General features: G+C 43.0%; 1 protein-coding gene across 3 annotated transcripts in view; it reads left to right on the forward strand.

Moving 5' to 3' along the window:
• The window catches only part of SLC26A8 (solute carrier family 26 (anion exchanger), member 8), an 87,666-nt gene that overhangs the window by 34,971 nt on the left and 29,264 nt on the right, over window positions 1–23,431 (forward strand). For all 3 annotated transcript variants that reach the window (XM_011945363.1, XM_011945364.1, XM_011945365.1), the window contains 4 exons: window positions 8,854–8,936; window positions 13,348–13,495; window positions 15,297–15,410; window positions 22,140–22,217. In XM_011945363.1, coding sequence (XP_011800753.1) covers window positions 8,854–8,936; window positions 13,348–13,495; window positions 15,297–15,410; window positions 22,140–22,217 — 423 coding nt within the window. The remainder of the gene's footprint in view (window positions 1–8,853; window positions 8,937–13,347; window positions 13,496–15,296; window positions 15,411–22,139; window positions 22,218–23,431) is intronic.

Consider the following 23,431-nt stretch of genomic DNA (forward strand, 5'->3'; position numbering starts at 1 on the left):
CCTCCCGGGTTGACGCCATTCTCCTGCCTCAGCCTCCCAAGTATTTTATTTTTATTTTAATGTCGTTGAAATCATACTGTTATTCAACTTCCATTCCTTCTCACTATGCTACAATAAGGAAATTGAGGCAGCTCATCCCTGGACTTGAACATAGGAGCACATCTAGATTAGAAGATGTCAGACTCAGAGGACCTTCCTAAAAAAATTAAAATAAAATGAAATCCAAGAATTGAGGCACAAGCAATCTCATATTTAAACGATAACAGACAAAGGGCCAAAGAACCAAGGAGGAAATGAACAGCCCTTTCCTATGGCTAAAACCAGATGCATTCACAAAGGAAACATACGATGTTCACGGAGAAACAACTGGAAGATTTGAACATCTTGTTCAATAAGAACCCATACCCGAACCCCAGCCTTCAGAAAGAAATGGCCTCAAAAATGGACATGTATCCAACAGTACAGGTTTGGCTCAAGAACCACAGAGCAGAGGCTGGTTGTGGTGGCTCATGCCTGTAATCCCAGCACTTTAGGAGGCCAAGGCAGGCGAATCACCTGAGGTCAGGAGTTTGAGACCAGCCTGACCAACATGGAGAAACCCTGTCTCTACTAAAAATACAAAATTAGCCCGTTGTGGTGGCACGTGCCTGTAATCCCAGTTACTCAGGAGGCTGAAGCAGGAGAATGGCATGCACCCAGGAGGCGGAGCTTGCAGTGAGCTGAGATAGCGCCACTGCACTCCAGCCTAGGCGAAAGAGCGAGACTCCATCTCAAAAAAAAAGAACAAAACTCAAGCAAGCAAAATGCAAGTTTATTCAGCAAACACAATCTCAACAACAGCAATTAGCTGAGGACAGAGTCAAGACCAGTCCTTCCCAAGAAATACAGACATACCAGTCAAATCTCCTAATGATGTCTATCTCGTAGCCCTAGTTTATACAGATCACTGGGCACTCTGGTTGCGACTCACCTTATGCTCCAATGTTAAGGTCCCTAGAGATGACTTTGTTGTCCACAAAATAGTTCATTTTGGCTACTGCCAAGATCCTAGAATATACTGCCTCTGCTTCTATCTCATTTTTGGAATCCTGATTTTATTCTCCATGCTTCAATTTTAATTGTTTTGACTGTTCACCTCTACAAAGTAGAGAGAGATTCTAGACACAAAATGTAACATATTGTAATGTGTGTAATGATTTCCTACAAGAGAGTACTTTTCAGCAATAAGGAACAAACTGGAGATAAACACACACACGTTGTGTGTACAACATGGATGGATTTCAAAAACATTATGTAGCATGAAAGAAAAAAGACACAAAAGGCTACATACTGTATAATTCCATTACATGAATTCCTAGAGCAGGAAAAACTAATCTATCATGACAAAAAGATTAATGGCTGCCCACGTGGAAAAATTAAATAGTAAGTGGTAGAAAACTAATGTATCAGGGTGATGGAAATGTTTCATGTGTTAATTAGGTGTTAATTAGGGTGGCAGTTACCTGGCATATAAATTCCTCAAACACATAGAACTGGCCAGGCGTGGTGGCTCACGCCTGTAATCCCAGCACTTTGGGAGGCTGAGGCGGGTGGATCGCGAGGTCAGGAGATTGAGACCATCCTAGCTAAAACAGTGAAACCCCATCTCTACTAAAAAATACAAAAAACTAGCCGGGCGAGGTGGCGGGCGCCTGTAGTCTCAGCTACTCGGGAGGCTGAGGCAGGAGAATGGCGTGAACCTGGGAGGTGGAGGTTGCAGTGAGCCGAGATTGCGCCACTGCACTCCAGCCTGTGCGGCAGAGCAAGACTCCATCTCAAAAAAAAAAAAAAATGGAACTTTATATCTAAAAGCTTTGCACTTTATTGTATCTAAATTATACCTTCATAAAAATAAATATATATAACAAAGAAATTGAGGCAAACGAGATGTTAAATGTTTTTTCTAATCTATGTCATTAGTAAGTAGCAGAGCTAGGGCTCACTGTCTAATAATAATGTTTCTTGTTTCTTTTCTTTTTTTTTTTTTTTTTTGAGACAGAATCTCGCTCTGTCACCCAGGCTGGCGTGCAGTGGCGCGATCTCGGCCCACTGCAACCTCCGCCTCCCAGATTCAAGCGATTCTCCTTCCTCAGCCTCCTGAGTAGCTGGGATTACAGGCGCCCATCACCATGCCCAGCTGATTTTTATATTTTTAGTAGAGACGGGGGTTTCACCATGTTGGCCAGGCTGGTCTCGAACTCCTGACCTCAAGTGAGCTGCCCGCCTCAGTGTCCCAAAGTGCCAGGATTACAGGCATGAGCCAACGCACCTGGCCTCTTGTTTCTTTTCTAAAATCTTCTGGTGAAATTTATATTTTACAGTTATAATTAACATTTTACCATGATAAAGATATTTTCATCAATAAAACTCAGATTTTCTAAGTCATCATTTTTCATTTTAAGATTGCTGAATTCAGAGCCTGGCACAGTGGCTCATGCCTATAATCCCAGCACTTTGGGAGGCCAAGGTGGGCCGACCTGCTGAGGTCAGGAGTTCAAGACCAGCCTGGCCAACATGGTGAAACCTTGTCTCTACTAAAAATACAAAAAGTAGCCAGACATGGTGGTGTGGGCCTGTAATTCCAGCTACTCCAGAGGCTGAGGTAGGAGAATCACTTAACTCGGGAGGCGGAGGTCACAGTGAGCCGAGATCACGCCACTGCACTCGAGCCTGGGAGACAGAGTGAGACTCCATCTTAAAAAAAAAAAAAAAAAGTTGCTGAACTTTTGGATGTCAATGAGAATTATTTCTTTTTTAAGAGGTGGTCTGTGGCAAAGATGCTTCTGTGGCAAAGATGCTTCAAGTTAACCAAGTAATCATATGCCCCCTGCACCTCCGAGTCTCTCTTGCAATTAGGAGGACCCAGTGACTTTTGAGCCAAAGAAGAGGTGAATAGGTGTAAGTTCCCTCTTCTTTCCTCCCCTGCTGTGATGATGACAGGAGCAGTATGTTAAGAAAATGGAGACCGGGAGTGGTGGCTCACGCCTGTAATCCCAGCACTCTGGGAGGCTGAGACAGGCAGATCACGAGGTCAGGAGATCGAGACCATCCTGGCTAACACGGTGAAACCCGGTCTCTACTAAAAACACAAAAAAATTAGCTGGGCGTGGTGGTGGACACCTGTAGTCCCAGCTACTTGGGAGGCTGACGCAGGAGAATGGCGTGAACTCGAGAGGCAGAGCTTGCAGTGAGCCAAGATCGCGCCACTGCACTCCAGCCTAGGCGAGAGAGCAAGACTCTGTCTCAAAAAAAAAAGAAAAGAAAATGGAATCCCCAGGTGAAATTAGCTCAAATCCCCGGGGGATTGTTTGCAAGGAAGCTGCCTGAGAGACTTTGAGTAGGCAAAAAAATAACTTTGATGTGTTAAAATGCTACAATCTCATGACTTGTATGTTGCCACAGCATAACCCATCTTACACTAACTAATCCAGGTCTATCCTCTTCAAGGTTGAAAAATACTGTCTTGGGACTTTAGACTAAACTTTCCTATGACTGTTGCCTACTTCTTATAGAGATGCATATTATTTTCCCTTTGAATGTGTGAAAAGCTATTAATTCACAAAGGCCAGAAGTGAAAGGCTTGTTTTTCAAAAGATTTTTCGGCCGGGCGCGGTGGCTCAAGCCTGTAATCCCAGCACTTTGGGAGGCCGAGACGGGCGGATCACGAGGTCAGGAGATCGAGACCATCCTGGCTAACACAGTGAAACCCCGTCTCTACTAAAAAATACAAAAATCTAGCCGGGCGAGGTGGCGGGCGCCTGTAGTCCCAGCTACTCGGGAGGCTGAGGCAGGAGAATGGTGTAAATCCGGGAGGTGGCGCTTGAGCTGAGATCCGGCCACTGCACTACAGACAGGGCGACAGAGCGAGACTCCGTCTCAAAAAAAAAAAAAAAGGGGGGGAAAAAATAAAAAAGATTTTTCAAAACCCTGAAGGCAGATCCAGCAATCCCACTATTGGGTATGTATCTAAAGGAAATGAAATCAGTATGTTGAGTAGATACCTGCACTCTCATGTTCGCTGCAGCACTATTTAAAACACCTAAGATATGGAATCAGCCCAAGTGTTCATCAACAGATAAATGGATACATGTGGTATATACAGGTATTAGTTGACAGACATGTAACAAAAAATGATTTTTAAAAAATTGTGGTATACATATACAATGGAATACTATTCAGCCTTTAGAAAAAAGGAAATCCTTCTCCTTAAAGACTGGGTATTTGGTTTTAAAAAATTAAAATAAAAAATAAAAAGAAGGAAATCTTGTCATTTGGGACAACGTGGATGAACCCAGAGGACATGTTAAGTGAAATAAGCCAGGCACAGAAAGACAAATACTGCATGATCTCATTTATATGTGGAATCTAAAAAGGTTGAACTCATTGAAGTGAAGAGTAGAATGGTGGTTACCAGGGGCTAGAGTTGTAGGAGAGTGGTTTGGGAAGATGTTGGCCAAAGGATACAAAATTTCAGTTTGATAAGAGAAATAATTTCAAGAGATCTGTTGTACAACATAGTAACTACAGTTAGTAACAATGTATCATATTCTTGGAAATTGCCAAGAGAGTAGATTTTAAGTGTTTTCACCACACCAAAAAAGATATGTAGGCATGGTAGCTCACACCTGTAATTTTGGCACTTTGGGAGGCCAAGGCGGGTGGATCACCTGAGGTTGGGAATTCAAGACCAGCCTGACCAACATGGAGAAACCCTGTTTCTACTAAAAATACAAAATTAGCTGGGTGTTGTGGCACATGCCTGTAATCCCAGCTACTTGGGAGACTGAGGCAGGAGAATCGCTTGAACCCAGGAGGTGAATGTCGCAGTGAGCCGGGATTGCACCATTGCACTCCAGCCTGGGCAACAAGAGCAAAACTCCGTCTCAAAAAAAAAAAAGATGTATATGTGAAGTAATGCATATGTTAATAGCTCGATTCAGCCATGCCACAATGTGTATATACATATTTCAAAATAACATGTTATATATGACAAATATGTATGATTTTTATTTGTCAATTCTTAAAAACAAAACCCTGGATACAAATGGTACTCGAGAGCTCAGGGAACAATGTGTATATGGAGTTAGTAGGGTGCAGTCAGAGGCAGCCTCTCCTTTTCATAGAACCCAGCCCAGCTCTAGCACCTTAGAAGGCTAAGTTTTGTAGTCACCAGCAGACAGCACCCATGAACAGACAGCAGCCCTCTTTTTTTTTTTTTTTTTTTTTTGAGACAGAGTCTTGCTCTGTCTCCCAAGCTGGAGTGCAGTGGCGCAATCTCAGCTCACTGCAGCCTCTGCCTCCCAGGTTCAAGCGATTCTCCTGCCTCAGCCTCCTGAGAAGCTGGGATTACAGGCACACACCACCATGCCCAGCTAATTTTTGTATTTTTAGTAGAGACGGGGTTTCACCATGTTGGCCAGGATGGTCTCGATCTCTTGACCTCGTGATGCACCCACCTCGGCCTCCCAAAGTGCTGGGATTACAGGTGTAAGCCACCACGCCCAGCCCTCTCTTAAGCGACATCAGCACCAAGGATCATAGTGATGTTCCTTCAAGCAGCCTGTAAACCCAGATGTATCTGACACAGGTCTCAATCAATTTAGAAAGTTGATTTTGCCAAGGTTAAGGAAGCCCCTGAGACACAGCCTCTGAAGGGAGGTCCTGACAACATGTGCCCAAGGTGGTCAGGGTACAGCTGACGCAGGAGAATGGCATGAACTCGAGAGGCAGAGCTTGCAGTGAGCCAAGCTCACATTAGGGAGACACAATATATCCATCAATACCTGTAAGATTTACACTGGTTTGATCTGGAAGGGTGGGACAACTTGAAGGAGTGGGGGCTTCCATATCACAGGCAGATTTAAAATTTTTCTGATTGGTAATTGATAGAGTTATTATCAATAGAGATGAATGTCTGGGTTACAGTAAGGGGTTGTGGAGACCAAAGTTATGTCATGCAGATGCAGCCTACAAGTAGCAGGCTTCAAAGAGGATGGGTTGTAAATGTTTCTTATCAGACTTAAGGGTCTGTTTTGAGGTTACTGCTGGCTGACTTTTCCTGAATTCCAAAAGGGAGGAGGGATGTAATGAGGTATGTCTGACCCCTGCTTCAATCATGGCCTGAACTAGTTTTTTCAGGTTAACTTTGGAATTCCCTTGGCTAAGAGATGGGGTCGATTGGGGGCCTTAGAATTTTGTTTTTGGTTTACACAGCCTTGAAAGCAATCAACATGAATCAGAGTTATAAGGAAAGGAGAGAAGTGAGAGTGCAAAGAATGCTGTGGTTTGACTATGGCTGACAGATTGGTTTGTGAGCCACAGTCAAGATATTGCTCTGGGGGCCAGGCTCAGTGGCTCACGCCTGTAATCCCAGCACTTTGGGAGGTGGAGGTGGGTGGACTGCTCGAGGTCAGGAGTTTAAGACCAGCCTAGCCAACATGGTGAAACCCCATCTCTACTAAAAAACAAAAAATTAGCTGGGCATAGTGGCGCATGCCTGTAGTCCTAGCTACTCAGGAGGCTGAGGCAGGAGAATTGCTTGAACCCAGGAGGCAGAGGTTGCAGTGAGCTGAGATTGCACCACTGCACTCCAGCCTGGTCAGCAGAGCAAGACTCTGTCTAAAAAATAAAAGAAGAAGAAAGAAGAAGGGGGAGGAGAAGAAAAAAGAAAAGAAGAAAAAGAAAAGAAAAGGAAGGAAGGAAGAGAGGGAGGGAGGGAGGATATATTCCTTTGGAGAATGCTATAAGTAATTACAATGCCCCATGAGGTGAGGTAGGGGAAGAAACAGAGGTCCAGCAATAAAATAGGTGAAGGCTTAGAATAATTGCAATTTAGGCATTAACCTTTTTTGTGACCTACTTTGTGCTCACAGGCTATTGAAGCCTGCAATACACTACCTATACACATGTCAAGTCAAGTGATGGGGACACAGTTTCTGCCACATAGCAGGGATTAGAGATGCAGGTTAGAACTAGAAAAAGACCTCCCTCTTACCCCTAGCGGTGATGAAAATGAGAGAGGGAGGATGGAGGCACCCATGGTCTAGGGTCTAAAATGCCTCTCACAGCACCCACGAAGAAACTACTAATGTTTAGATGTGCTGGAGGAAACTGCACACATCTATCAATCTGTCCTTAAGAGAGCAGATTCAGCCAGGTGCAATGGCTCACACTTGTAATCCCAGCACTTTGGGAGTCCAAGGTAGGAGGATCACCTGAGGTCAGGAATTCAAGACCAGCCTGGCCAACCTGGTGAAACCCCATCTCTACTAAAAAATTAGCCAGGTGTCATGGCACATGCCTATAATCCCAGCTACTTAGGAAGCCGAGGCATGAGAATCGCTTGAACCCAGGAGACAGAGGTTGCAGTGAGCTGAGATTGCACCACTGCACTCCAGCCTGGGCAACAAGAGCAAAACTCCGTCTCAAAAAAAAAAAAGAGCAGACTCAATATTTAGGAAAATTTTCAAGGCAGCAACTGAGATCCAGGTAGACTATACTGGTAATTCAAGAGACCCTTGGCTATAAGAAATTATACACACTATATGTTCATAATTTATGTGTATTTAAGCTGTATAGCAAACAAAAAAAGTAACAATAGTTGTCTTTGGATGAGTTATTTCTGTTTTTCAATGTTTCATATTTACTTCATTTTTCTCTGTGAGCAAATATTACCTTTATACTGGAAATAAGAGTTCCTTGCCATACTTGTCATACTTCTTGCCTCTTAACTATATGGAAACCAAGACTCTTCTTCTCTGATCCAAGCTGTAATCCAGATTCTTCCTTCTATTCTAATCTGTAGACTTCCTAGAGGTATTCGTCTGATAACAGTATCACAGGTTAGCCAACTACTGTCCTGTTCAGCGTCTGGTTGAATTCCTGCAGTAGATGCTGGGGAAAGATGTATGTGTTAGTAGGAAGAATGGGATAAAGCAACTGTATAACTGCTATTTTAAAACCTAGGAATTGAGGTGTCTTGTCTCCGGTTTAATCTGCATCGATGCATAGTCTTTATAAGCTATAACAGCTGCTAGGTTGTCTCTTTTCCCTCTAATTAAAACTCAGGGACTAAAGGGAGAATTGCCATTTTTAGAAGTAAATGAAAGCGGGGGGAAAGTAGGTACTTGCTTTGCTACAGAACTTTTTCTTTGTGCAATTAAATGTTGCTCCATATTATTAAGGGTTAATCATGTTTCTCTCTTCATATACTTCAACAAGCCCCTGAAAGGCATATCTGTATTACTACAATGTACCTGGAACTAAAAGCTTTTGAAACTGAAAAGTTGACACAGCCATTATCCGAAAACATGTTTATATTAATCTAGATGTTTAAAGTTGGTGGGGAGATTCCCCACTTCCTGATAAACTCTGAAATACACATCTCTTTATTTAAAGAGGAGCAAAGAGACAGATATTTTCCAAGTCATTCTGTATTTAAATGGATCAATCTCACTGAAAGCCATTGAGATTCAAAGATATTAAATATTAAAACAAAATAAATAGAGTTGGTGGGGATACAGAAGTTCATGGCATCCATTTGTTCCCATCACGTGTCACAGACCAAGTTGTTTTGCACTCTGGCTACAATGCTGAAAAGAGCTTAGAGAACCAAAAGCTTCTGGAAAGATCTCTAATGCCTGCCTTGCTCTGCTGAACTAGCCACGCCTCTCTCTCCAACTTGCATGCATAGGGACTGCTGCCTGTTTCATTTTCTGTCCTGCCAGAGGCTATGGGCAACTCTGCTACTGGAAGCGATGCACTATATTTAGGTAATCATATGCCACCCCCCCTTTTTTTTTTTACCCCCTACAGATTATTGGCTTCACTGTGATTGCAAACAAGATAAGCATGGCCACAGAAACCAGCCAGACGCTTATTGACATGATTCCTTATAGGTCAGTAATTCCACTCTTCAAGATTGCATTTCTCTTTCTGATACCCTCTCTTGGCCTCTGACCACACAGCCTGATTGATATTTTCTACTAGCAGTCTCTGGCCAAAGCAAAATTCATTTTAGAACACAGAGGTTCATGAAAGGAGAAGGGCTAGGGACAACTCCTTGGGTCTTCTCTGGTCAGCCTCTGTCTCTCTTATAGTTGAGCCAGTCCCCTTATTCAGGAAAACTGTTATATGCACTGAATACCAGAGAATCTCATGTGTTTTTTAAATAGCACATGATAGGCCTTCTGAACTACCATATCTCTCTGATTAATTCTCAAGGAGCGGACAAGAGATGCCTCGGTTTTTCTAGCCTCTCTCCTGTGGCTCTGTGTTCAGAAGATGAACGTTCCTTTTGCCTTCACAAACTTGGACTAAATTGATGCCCTACTTTTATTTATATATTTATTTTTGACACCGGGTCTCATTCTGTTGCCTAGGCTAGAGTGCAGTGCGCAATCATGGCTCACTGCAGCCTTGAATTCGCAGGCTCCAGTGATCCTCCCGCCTCAGCTCTCTGAGTAGCTGGGACCACAGGCGTGCACTGCCACGCCCCGCTAATTTTTTGCATTTTTAGTAGAGACAGCATTTTGAATGTTGCTTAGGTTAGTCTCAAAATCCTGGGCTCAAACAATCCTCCTGCCTCAGCCTCCTATAGTGCTGGGATTTCAGGCGTGAGCCACGGTGCCCGGCCAGAATTGATGCCCTTGAGCAACATTATTTTCTTACTCTGGGTAGAAAGTGATCTTCAAATAGCCTGGCATATGGAGTTCTTAAGGACTCACAATCAATTTACATTATAATTCTTACCAGTGACTATGAGGCACGGCTCTTGCTTCTGTTAGGAAATTATTTTTTTTACCCTTAATCAGATGAATCACATTAGCTAAGAAAGGCAATATACTGCAGTTTCTTGACTCACAGGGAGGCTTTTGAAGAGCATTGCCCATTTCCTCACGTTGTATAATAAGGAATCCTGTAAAGAGTGAAGCCTACTTGCTAAACTCCAGGATCACAAAATGTAGGCTTTTATTTTTTTTTCTTTTTGAGACCAGTCTTGCTCTGTCACCCAGGCTGCAGTGCAATGGCACCATCTCAGCTCACTGCAACCTCCGTCTCCCAGATTCAAGTGATTCTTCTGCTCAGCCTTCTGAGTAGCTGGAATTACAGGTGCCTGCCACCATGCCTGGCTAATGTTTGTATTTTTTGTAGAGACAGGGTTTTACCATGTTAGCCAGGCTAATCTTGAACTCCTGGATCAGGTGATCCTCCTACCTCCACCTCCCAAAGTGCTGGGATTACAGGCGTGAGTCACCACACCTGGGCAAATGTAGGCTATTTTGACACAACCAGTTTGAACTAGTCTCATATCCTACCCAGTTCTCAATGAAATCTGATGATGGCTGAATCAACTTGAAATTCCAGTCAATTAAAAAATGTGGGCAGACACCACCTAGGTACTAGGGAATACAAAGATAAGCAAGACACGGTCTCCGTCCTCAGGAAAAAGAAAATAATAACAAGAACAACAGTGGGATTGACACTTTACATATTTATATTATTTCATTTGCTCCCCACAGTAATGCTTTGAGGTAGATATTGTCTTCTTTTTTAAGCTAAGGAAACTAAGGCTTCCCATGTTTAAATTACTTAGCACATTGCTCCTCTGTGGCAGAGCTACCATTTGAACATATTTCTCCTTAATTCCAAAGTCTATAATTATAACCACTCTGTTATACTTACACAATATGCTTCTGTTATCGATGACTTCAAAACCACACAGTCAGGCTGGGCACAGAGACTCATGACTGTAATCCCAGCACTTTGGGAGGCTGAGGCAGGTGGATCACTTGAGGTCAGAAGTTCGAGACCAGCCTGGCCAACATGGTGAAACCCCGTCTCTACTAAAAATACAAAAACTAGCTGGGCATAGCAGTGTGTGCCTGTAATCACAGCTACTGGGAGGCTAAGGCAGGAGAATCACTTGAACCAGGGAGTTGGAGGTTGCAGTAAGCTGGGATCAAGCCAGGATCCAGCCTGAGCAATAGATGGAGACTATCTCAAAAAGTAAAAAAGAAAAAAGAAAAAACCCACACAGCCAAGTTTCACTTATCTCTTATCATAAAATTCAAAAGTACAGATGGACAAGTGAGCATTTCAAAAGTCTAATTTTAAGTGTTGCTTTGAGCTTTCTCTTTTATTATGTATTTATCCAGGGTTGCTAGAGAATAGTAAGATTGGACAATTTAAGTTAGCTCCTGCTGTGTCCGTGTTCCCTTTTAACCTCATTTGCTAACAAGAATTGAATGTTACAGAGAACAGAAAGGAAAAACAGTATTTTATGTTGTTATCATACTAAATATTCAAGCTTTACTAATATAGATTGGGGTAGTAAATTACATTTACTGTGTACCTCTTTAGGACAGCCACATTCTTACCTAGCTTCTTAAAAAGACAAAAATTTGATAACTTAAATAACTACCTCTAAGTATTCAGTTATGCTTCTACTTAGCTAATTACTGGGAAAATGCAAAAGAATTTGTAAGTTATAAATTATAAACAAGGAATTAAAATAGACAGTAGGGCCAGACGCAGTGGCTCATGCCTGTAATCCCAGCACTGTGGGAGGCTGAGGCAGGTGAATCACTTGAGCTCAGGATTTCAAGACCAACCTGGGCAACATGGTGGGGATTCTGTTTCTCAAAAAAAAAAAAAAAAAAAAAAAAAAAGATTAGCCAGGTGTGGTGGCATGCATCTGAAATCCTAGCTACTTGGAAGGCTGAGGTGGGAGGATTTATTGAGGAAGGTTGAGGCTGCAGTGAGCCATGATCACGCCACTGCACTCCAGCCTGGGTGATACAGCAAGACCTGGTCTCAATACAAAAAAAAAAAAGAAGTTGAAGAAGAAAAGAAGAAGACATAGTTGGATGGTGAAGAAAATGATATTTAGCACTTCGAGGTGCTAAAAGTTAATTCTTTCTACTCAAAAATAAAATTTAAAATGTAAGAACTAATAAGAAATTTTAATTAGATAAGGGATTATTTGCTTTGTGGAAATATATATCACAAAATTTCTTTTAAAATAATTTTCCCAAGAGTATTTACATGATTCATTTTATTGAATTTGGATTTTTATATAATTTATCAAAAGGAAATCAACTGTTGAGGCATACATATTTGTCTTTGATGAATGATTAAAGATAATCAAAAGAACGAATAAGCATTTCAAATAGCAAACCTTATCTAAAACACTTAGATTTTTTTTTTGACTTAGAAAGTAATCTAGAGAAATAAAAAAGGAAGCATATTTGTGCTTCCAGATTTGACTTAAAGAACTACGCCAGTATGGATCTATGGAAAAACACTACTCCCCCCAAATCATCAAGATTTCTTTTTCCTTCTATAGTCTGTTAATATTGTGCTTGATTTCTGACTGTTAAACTAATGCTTCATTCTGGAACAAACCCCACTTGATCATAGTGTATTATCCTTTTATATATTGACTTGCTAAAATGATAAGAATTTTTGCATTTATGTTTATGAAGGATATTGGCCTGAGTTTTGTTTTTCGGGTTTTTTGTTTGTTTGTTTGTTTTGTTTTGTTTTTCTTGTGCTATCTGTGTCTGGTTTTAGTGTCAGAGTATATTGATTTTTTTTTTTTTTTTTTGAGACTGAGTCTCACTCTATCACCCAGGCTGGAGTGCAGTGGTGCGATCTCTGCTCACTGCAACCTCCGCCTCCTGGGTGCAAGAGATTCTTGTGCCTCAGCCTCCAGAGTAGCTGGTATTACAGGTGCACACCACCACACCCGGCTAATTTTTTGTATTTTCAGTAGAGACAGGGTTTCACCATGTTGGTCAGGCTGGTCTCGAACTCCTGACCTCAAGTCATCCACCCACCTCGGCCTCCCAAAGTGCTGGGATTGCAGGCGTGAGTCACCATACCCAGCCATATGTTGACATTATAGAAAGACTTGGAAAGTATTGCCTCATATTCAACTTCTGGAAGAGATTCTATAAAATAGGCATCATGTCTTCCTTAAATATCCACCTATTGTTCACCTATTGGTATGGTCTCAAACAGTATCAAGAAACCATTTTTCATGAATCGTTAAGGTTTTGTCTGTTCTGCTTATTGTCATTGCTACCTGGCAAACACACTGAACTACAAGACATAACAGCATGTTCTCTCAATGGCTTTCATAACGTTTGCTGGCAGTTTTGGCAGGCTGCTGCCTCAATCACTCCACTTGTCCCTATTGTCATTAAAAAAAAAAAAAATCAGGACGGCCCAATATTAGAATAGAGTGGCAGAGATACCAAGAAAGGATTCCTCCTATCCAGAAATAATTCCACTATTCTATTCCAGCTTCCTGTTTCCTGTAATACCAGATTTCAGCCTTCTTCCCAAGATAATTTTACAAGCCATCTCCTTATCTTTAGTGAGCTCCTTTCTGCTCATATTTCTGGGCAAGAAGATTGCCAGTCTTCACAACTACAGCGTCAATTCCAACCAGGTGAGAGGACTATTACTTTCTCTGATCCTTAACTCTTTGTTCTTTAATCAAAGCCTCCTGCCAACATGAAGGCTGGAGTCTTTTTCAACTGAAGAGCCACTTGGACCATGATTTGGACAGTAATCACAAAGGATTTTTGAGAGGTGAGGGATACTTAACTTTGAGACCACTTGAATTAACCTGAGTGTTATTGCCCTAGAACAGATATGGTACAGAGAGTCCAGAAAATTATGGCATCATGTTGTTAAGTTAGGAGAGTTTCACCTTTCTTAATTTTAGCTTGCTTTCTACCAAGTCCTCCAACCACATACTGAGGTGCAATAAGAAATGCTGCAGAACATCCTATAAAAAGCCAGGGTTGGGCCAGGCACGGTGGCTCACGCCTGTAATCCCAGCACTTTGGGAGGCCAAGGCGGGCAGATTACGAGGTCAGGAGATCGAGACCATCCTGGCTAACATGGTGAAACCTAGTCTCTACTACAAAATAAAAATAAAATTAAAAATTAAAAAATTAACCAGGCGGGGTGGCAGGTGCCTGTAGTCCCAGCTACTTGGGAGGCTGAGGCAGGAGAATGGCGTGAACCCAGGAGGCGGAGCTTGCAGTGAGCCGAGATCACACCACTGCACTCCAGCCTGGGCGACAGAGTGATACTCCATCTCAACAACAACAACAACAACAGCAACAACAACAAAGCGAGGGCTGCTAATATCATACAGTTGGCCTCCCAGAAATAGTTTTTGTCTTTTAGGGAAAATCTTCAGCTACTCTGAATTTGGCCTTTTCCCTAGAACTCAAGAGGGAAATATGGAAGCAACAGGTATTCCAATATGACCTTTTTTTGTTTTGTTTTGAGACGGAGTTTTGCTCTTGTTGCCCAGGCTGGAGTGCAATGGCATGATCTTGGCTCACTGCAACCTCCACCTCCCGGGTTCAAGCGATTCTCCTGCCTCAGCCACCCAAGTAGTGGGGATTACAGGCACTCACCACCATGCCCAGCTAATTTTTGTATTTTTAGTAGAGATGAAGGTTCACCATGTTGACCAGGCTGGTCTTGAACTCCTGACCTCATGATCTGCCTGCCTCGGCCTCCCAAAGTGCTGGGATTACAGGTGTGATCCACTGCACCCAGCCAAATTTGACCTTTAGGTTAGTACATAAGGCAGGGAGAATAGCATTATGCTTCTCCCTGTCATCCTAAGTCCTGGTCATCACTTGAAAGAGAATAAAAATGCCAGAGTCTCATTTTCTCACCTTGAAAAAGCACTTTCCTTGTGATGACTAGCTAAAATGACGATTCAGTTTAATCAAGAAAATCAGATGTGCCATCCTTTCGTTATTTCTCATTTATTTTTATTTTTATTTTTATTTTTATTTTTTGAGACAGAGTTTCACTCTTGTTGCCCAGGCTGGAGTGCAGTAGTGCAATCTTGGCTCACCACAACCTCCACCTCACAGGTTCAAGCGATTCTCCTGCCTCAGCCTCCTGAGTAGCTGGGATTACAGGCATGCGCTACCACGCCTGGCAAATTTTCTATTTTTAGTAGAGATGGGGTTTCTCCATGTTAGTCAGGCTGGTCTCGAACTCCCAATCTCAGGTGATTCACCAGCCTCAGCCTCCCAAAGTGCTGAGCTTATAGGCATGAGCCACCTCGCCTAGCCTAATAATATTTCAATCTGTTATTTCAAGTGATGCAAACAACCCTATCTTCATATAAAAAAAAAAATATGCCTTCAACTCAAAATAAAATCAGCATTCTTCAACAAAGAGGGGGGCCTAAAGCATCTGCCATTTCTTTACAGGATTTAATAGCCATAGGCCTTTGCAATGTCGTCAGTTCATTTTTCAGATCTTGTGTGTTTACCGGTGCTGTTGCTAGGACTATTATCCAGGATAAATCTGGAGGAAGACAACAGGTATGTTGAAATACAATTTGATCTCTACTACATAAACATATTCATATCAATTCATATGTATATTCAGAGTAGGGAATTCAATGGGTTTAATCTTGTTGCTGTTTTAATGTTATACTTAATGGGAAAGACCTCTGGGAAGAATTTGGATTCCATGCTTGCCTTAATTTTTGCTCAGATTTTGTCTTAAAAGTTACTTGTCAATGTGGAACTTGAAAGCCATTTTCTGTTTCTTCTTTTTTTTTTTTTTGTTTTTTGAGACGGAGTCTCACTCTGTCACCCAGGCTGGAGTGCAGTGGTGCGATCTCAGCTCACTGCAAGCTCCGCCTCCTGGGTTCACGCCATTCCCCTGCCTCAGCCTCCGAGGTAGCTGGGACTACAGGCGCCCACCACTGTGCCCGGCTAAATTTTTTGTATTTTTAGTAGAGACGGGGTTTCACCGTGTTAGCCAGGATGGTCTCGATCTCCTGACCTCGTGATCCACCTGCCTTAGCCTCCCAAAGTGCTGGGATTACAGGTGTGAGCCACTGTGCCTGGCCGAAAGCCATTTTCTGTAGAAATATTATATGTGAGAGGTTTCCATATATTAGCCCACAAAACGCCACTTTCCATGTAACATACCTAAAGGATAAGAATATTCTAGGTAAACTGGCCAGGTGTGGTGGCTCACGCCTGTAATACCAACACTTTGGAAGGCCAAAGAGGGTGGATCACTTGAGGTCAGGAGTTTGAGACCAGCCTGGTTAACACGGTGAAACCCCGTCTCTACTAGAAATTAAAAAAAAAAAAAATTAGCTGTGTGTTGTGGTGCACGCATACAATTTCAGCTACCCAGGAGGCTGGCACAGGAGAATCGCTGAACCTAGGAGGCAGAGGTTGCAATGAGCTGAGATGATGCCACTGCACTCCAGCCTGGGTGGCAGAATGAGATTCCATCTCAAAAGAAAAAAAAAACGAGTATTTCTGGTAAACTTACCATCATCTGCTAATGTTTTCCCCCACTATGGGAAGATGCATTCTCACATCTAGTCTGGAAAAGCCATAATACAACTCTACACACCCTGGCAGCAAACCAAAAATTTTCCTGGCTTCCTCAAAAGGGCATGGCAAGGGGCTTTCATGACAAGAAGTCGGGTCTTTGTCTAGCAGAGCCCGGAGAATGTGTAATTGTTCTACTTTTGTATAAGAGAAAATTATCTAGGTCAGATTTTCTGCAGGTATTCTGAGTCAATAAACTAAATGTTGTAGGTATGTGTTAAGCATAACATAGAGAAAATGGTGGTCGAAAAGACTGTAGAGGCAGTGTCTAACTGCAGGCATGAAATTTTATAAGTCTAATGTTTATGAGTTTTGTTTTTTGTTTTTGGTTTTGTTTTTGTTTTGAGACACAGTCTTGTTCTGTTGCCCAGGCTGGAGTTCAGTGACGCGATCTCGGCTCACTGCAACCTCCACTTCCCAGGCTCAAGTGATTTTCCTGCCTCAGCCTCCCAAGTAGCTGGGATTATAGGCATCTGTCACGATGTCCAGCTAATTTTTGCATTTTTAGCAGAGTTGGAGTTTTACTATGTTGGCCAGGCTGGTCTTGAACTCTTGAACTCAAGTGATCTGCCCGCCTTGGCCTCCCAAAGTGCAGGGATTACAGGTGTGAACTACCGCGCCCAGCTCAGTGTTCATGAGTTTTGAACTGACTAGATAAAATTACAACATGCTAACCTGAGAGGTGTCCCATCTCAACTTTGTAGCGTGACAAAATGTCAGAGAGCTATCAGAATTGAAACTGAGGTTGCCCAGGGAATGAGTCAGCATTCAGAGGCCAGAGAAACAGTGGCAGAGGTCAAAGACAAGCTTCTGCAGAAATATAGTAAAAGGTGTAGCCATGGTCAGAAACGAATGTGTCAGCAGAATGAACAGTCAACTTTCACATGGAAAGACAGTGTCATAGTTCATGGGCAAATATGTGGTGAAGCATAAGGTAAAAGCTAATACAAGTCAGAAAGATTAGGCAGGGGTGAGAGCATGGGTATAGAGCAGGGGTGTCCAATCTTTTGGCTTCCCTGGCCCCATTGGAAGAAGGAGAATTGTCTTGGGCCACACATAAAATGCACTAACTCTAATGACAGCTGATAAGCTAAAAAAAAAAAAAAAATAGCAAAAACACTATAATATTTCAAGAAAGTTTCTGAATTTGTGTTGGGCTGCATCCAAAGCTGTCCTGGGCCACATGTGGCCCTCAGGCCTCAGGTTAGACAAGTTTGGTCTAGAATAAGACTACGTCGTACCACTTTATGTGGACTAAGTTTTGTTTGTCACAGAGCTTCTTCTGGATACATTGGCCTTTTCCACTACTGATTAACAGACAGAGAAATTTGGGCTATGTCCAAAAGAAGAGTGTTTGTACAAGCATGCAAAAACTCTGGAGTCAAAGAGACTCCAAAAAGACTGGAGAGCTTTATAAGAAGAAATGGAAATGGCTATCCCCAGAGATTAGTTCCACTAACTTTTTCTGACATGCTTTGTTTATTCAGTATATAAGCATAATGTAAATTTGAGAGACAAGATGTGCATGACTAGAAAAAAACTAAATCACAGTGCAAGGAAAATTGAGTGCAAAATGAGGACGATTTTTTAAAAGAGGCATAAATATTGCAAGGAGAATGATGGCAGAAGTGGGACTTTCATGGAGCACTGAAAGGGTTTAGGATATGTGTAGATGGAAGGAGGAAGAAGGGCTTCAGTTCAGCCTCAGAGTTGTCTTAATGGCAGGATTCTACTTGTGCGTGTAATGTGGACTGGAGGAAGAATGGCTTTGCCAACTGTACTCATTGATTCTGGGAATAGAAAAGCCAAGTTTTGGGAGGGTTTTGGTGGACAATTGCATTTCCAACCCCTGAGCAAGCCCACTTTTAGCATTTTAGCCTGTTGGAAAGAAGGTCTGCCTCAAAGGTAGCCTATGGCACTCATTTTGTTTTCCACTGCCACCTTGTTCACTTGTGCAGCACAGTTCTGCCAGTGACACCTCTCAAGGCAGTGCAGTGGCCCTCCACAGGGAGGCATGTCCCTAGGAATGCTGAAAAGCCCTCCCTGAGGCCTTGACATGCCCTTGCAAATCGCTGGCTCAAGCAGAGAATGCTGCTGATCCCTAGCCCTACACATGGCAGCTGCCCAGACTATACTCTTGAGTTCCAAATCTGGACCAGAAAAGGCCTCTGAGACTCATTCATCTTCTTCATTCCATGGGAGTGGAGTTTTCTCTTCACCTGTTATCTCTAGAGGCCTTAAGATTTTTTTTTTTTTTTTGGTAGAGACAGGGTCTCACTATGTTGTCCAAACTCCGGGCCTCAAGTGATCTTCTCACTTCGGCCCCCCAAAGTGCTAGGATTACAGGCATGAGCCACTGTGCCCCAAACTCTTGGGGGCTTTTGATTCACTCTGCCTGAGAATGCCCCTATTTCTTCAAAGTTCCTTAGGACTGCAGAAAAGAGAAACAGGGGCCTGGCTCTGAACCTCTCAAAAATAACCTGCCATCAAGGGTCACTTTGTTTTTATTTTTTATCTGGCATAGATGCAAACTGTGTATATGTGTCTAGATTTCATTTAATTTATCGCTGTTTGGAACTCATTTCCCTCCAGTGGTTGCAGCAAAACCTACTGGTCCTTCTGGCCACAGCCTCAGCGTGAGGCATTGGCAGGGCTGACCCATGGCAAAGGGGATGTGATGAGCCCTAGTGGGCCTGTGGCCAGCTGGGCTGTCCCATAGTCCATCTTTCTGCTCATCCTGTTCTTAGCACTGTGCTCCCCTGTTCTCCAAGATTAGGTTTCTTTCATTGCTCCCTGTTTGCTAAGGACCTGCCTTGCCCAGGCTCCCAGAAGAGCTTTAAAAATGGGCTATTGTAAAAGAGAGAAATGAATGTGTTGTGTTCTTTTTAGAGGAAGCCAGTGGGGCCATGGAGAGAGCCTGGATTTTGGAGTCAGATGGTCAGGGGAGGTTGAACTTGACTCCATGCTTCCTAGATGTATGTGACCTTGGGCAAATTAATTTTGCTCTCTGAGGCTCTAGTCTTCATCTGGAAATGGGGATAAGACAAACTTGTCCATTGTGAGAATTAAATTAGATGCTAATGGGTACCTGTCACTTAAGAGTTCAAAAATCATCACTTCTACCCCAAGACCCAAGTGCCTGGGCAGGTGTCCATCATCTGCTCTTCTGCTTCATGGAACCCCCTGTACATGGACCAATTGATGGCTGAGGGTCTGCATGTTGCTTGTGGCTGTGGCTGTGGCTATGGGGACTCACATGGCTTTGACTCTCTGGAGAGAAGGCAGAGTCAGTCTTCGTTCAAGAAAGTCTGGAAAAGTGATGGAAAATCTGGTCAGAAAAACAAAGCATGCATGAGATGTAAAGCAGACAGACAGTGCTTGCTCTCATCAGACCCTGTTCAGGCACTGAGGCTGAGCTTCTGAGAGCCATCGAGCACCTTCCTGAGGCACAATGCCACTGAGGATGGTCCTCTGATCCCAAAGCCCATTCCGATGACTGTACAGCCAAGAGAGACACAATTATTGGCAGGCTTCCAACCCTCTCTGAGCAGTTAATTTTATGGGATTTGGTGTCTAGTTTGTGCTCATTTTGACCTAGGTTTTTGTTGTTGTTGTTGTTGTTTTGAGATGGAGTTTTGCTCTTGTTGCCCTGGCTAGAGTGCATTGGTGCAGTCTTGGCTCACTGCAACCTCTGCCTACCAGGTACAAGCAATTCTCCTGCCTCAGCCTCCCAAGTAGCTGGGATTACAGGCACCTGCCACTATGCCCAGCTAATATTTTTTATTTTTAGTAGAGATGGTGTTTCACCATGTTGTCCAGGCTGGTCTCAAACTCCTGACCTCAGGTAATCTGCCTGGCTTGGCCTTCCAAAGTGCTGGGATTACAGGTGTGAGCCACCACACCTGGCCTAACCTAGTTTTATACAACTTATTGTGCTGTGTGCCTGCCTTTGTTTCCTTAAAAATAATCAAAGAATCTTGGAGAAAAAAAGTGGCAGAAAAGAAAAGGCCTGATATAGATTTCCTGTGCTAATGAAAATAGTTTTCTTCTATAGCATCAGCAAAGGCCAATTGAAGCTAGAGGCAGAAGTTAGATCCAGCAACAGGCTAACATGTCACCTGGCTGGAGAGGCTTTGGGGTTACCTGTCTCAGTTCCACAGTGTCTGAAATGTTTGCCATCAGAGCTTTCTGAGTTTCAGTTATGGTGATCCATTTTCCTGAGTCCTTCCTACATACACTACTCTCATGTGATTCAGCCTTTCCATATCAGGCCACTCACTTTAGCTGTGAATCAGCTGGGACGGGGAAAGAAAGAAGAAGGACATTGATTGCATTGCTATTATTTTCAGCAATACATTTATATGGCAAATAGCAATGAGTAGTGAGAGGGAACCCAGTGGGAAGATGTGTTTTCTCCCCCCATGTAAAAAATACAGAGAAAAATCAGAGAATCATTGCTGAGTGGTCCTTTGGTAGATTAGAATTGAGAGACTCCCTCCGTTCTTGCTTTTCTGTGCCCTTGTTTTGATTTGTGGCTACAGTTTTGCCCCATCCCCTATTCCCATCACAGTGGAAAATGACACTGGTTTCTATTATTTTTATTACTAGGGGCTTACAAAATGGAAATTTACCAATAGAGGATATAATGAGTTCAGGACTATGCAGACAGCATTGGGCTTATCAAGGAAACTATGCTTCTTAGTTTTCCACCTTTATTTTGCCAAGTGAGAATCACTGCTTACCAAGAGACACTGAGCCCAGAGTAGTCAACCCAACTGGGATAGGATCCAGAACTGCTATATACAGACTTGACTCATGTTTGTAGCTTTTTCTTTGTTTCTTTCCTTTTGATGGCCCTGAAGCAGAGAGAAACTAAAGCAGGAAAATGGGAAGTGATTATCTTTGTGTGAAGATGAAGCTCCACTGAAGCTGCTAGATGGGCAGTTACCCAAGCAGCAAACAGGAGAGTGACGGGTGGGAAATTTGTTTACATGGGAAGTAGGATGCTTGGGATTTTAGGGCTGACATTGAGGAGCTACTAGGGCTTTTCTTTCCTTTTCTTGAGATGGAGTCTCGCTCTGTCGCCAGGCTGGAGTGCAGTGGTGCGATCGTGGCTCGCTGCAATCTCTGTCTTCAAGTGATTCTCCTCCCTCAGCCTCCCAAGTAGCTGGAATTACAGGCGTGTGCCACCACGCCCAGCTAATTTTTGTATTTTTAGGAGAGACGGGGTTTCACCATGTTGGCCAGGATGGTCTCCATGTTTTGACCTCGTGATCTGCCCGCCTCAGCCTCCCAAAGTGCTAGGATTACAGGTGTGAGCCACCGCGCCCGGCCAACTAGGGCTTTTCTAAATTGTGCAAGGAGAGGTTAAACTTAGGAGGAGATGCAAATCAGATTTTAGAATTCATATTCACAGCACAGAGCAGTGGCAGTAAAGATTCAAATGCCCAGTACAATGTGGAACTTTTCAGGGAGCGTCTTTCCATTCATTCAGGCAGTATTTATTGAGTATCTAGTATGTGTTTAGCACTTTGATAAGACTTGAAAATGTCAGTTCAACAAAAATACACTTGGGCTGAACTCAACTCCTTTTAAGAAAAACTGACATACTTCTCACCAAGCAGAAGGCCTCAGTTGCAGACAGGGACCAATACATTCCTGATGGTTTCTCTCCAACTGGCTCTGTCTCCTCAGTTTGCATCTCTGGTAGGCGCAGGTGTGATGCTGCTCCTGATGGTGAAGATGGGACACTTTTTCTACACACTGCCAAATGTAAGTAGAACTGATCAAATAACTAAGTCAACAATGACCAGGGCTCTGGATTGCTCCTTGGTGTGTGTGTGCGTGTGCAGGGGGCATCTCCGAGGAGAATTGCATTTGGATTATCCCCAATGGTTGCTCCAGCCTATCTCTAGTCCCTTTCATTCAAACTAATAGTATCTGCATCACAGGGTTAAGGTTAAATGATGTGATATATATATATACACACACACACACATATTTATGTATAAGATCTATATGGTGTGTCGATAGATAGATGTAATAGTATTGGGCCTATAGTAAACACTCAAGAAACATTAGTTATAGGGCCGGGCACCATGGCTGGCACCTGTAATCCCAGCACTTTGGGAGGCCAAGGTGGGCAGATTACCTGAAGTCAGGAGTACAAGACCCGCCTTGCCAACATGGAGAAACCCCGTTTCTACTAAAAATACAAAAATTAGCTGGTCATGGTGGTGCGTGCCTATAATCCCAGCTACTTGAGGGGCTGAGGCAGGAGAATCTCTTGAACCTGGGAGGCAGAGATTGCAGTGAGCCAAGATCCCACCACTGCACTCAAACCTGGGCTACAGAGCAAGACTGCATCTGAAAAAAAAAAAAAAAGCATTAGTTATAGGCCAAGAGTGGTGTAATCCTAGCACTCTGAGAGGCCAAGTTGGGCAGATGACTTGAGATCAGGAGTTCAAGATCAGCCAGGCCAACATGGCAAAACCCTGTCTCTACTAAAAATACAAAAATTAGCTGGATAAGGTGGCAGATGCCTGTAATCCCAGCCACTCCAGAAGCTGAGGCAGGGAATCACTTGAATTTGGGAGGCTGCAGTGAGCTGAGGTCATGCCATTGCACTCCAGCCTGGGTGACTGAGTGAGACTGTCTCAGTAAATAAATAAATAAATGTTATTATTATTATAATTAAATCATCTTTTTATTGCTTAAGCTATAAAGTAAGTTTCATAAGGATTCAGTGAAAAATGACCAAAATAGACTTCAGATGCCACACCAACATGGGCTTGGAAACTCACTGTGCATTCATGCCATCTGTTTTCCTACACTGCTTCCAGAAGGCCTTGTTCTGCATTTGTGTGAACTCAGTCTTCCCATTGCTGCCACACTGCCTCTTGATTAGTTCACAACACTAGAAGGCAGGTCTGAAAGTTGTGTCTTAACTCAGTCTTCAGCTAGGATGCCTCTATATACAAATGTGT

The sequence above is a fragment of the Colobus angolensis genome, unplaced genomic scaffold (assembly GCF_000951035.1).
Source record: "Colobus angolensis palliatus isolate OR3802 unplaced genomic scaffold, Cang.pa_1.0 Scaffold24, whole genome shotgun sequence".
Classification (NCBI taxonomy): Eukaryota; Metazoa; Chordata; class Mammalia; order Primates; family Cercopithecidae; genus Colobus; species Colobus angolensis.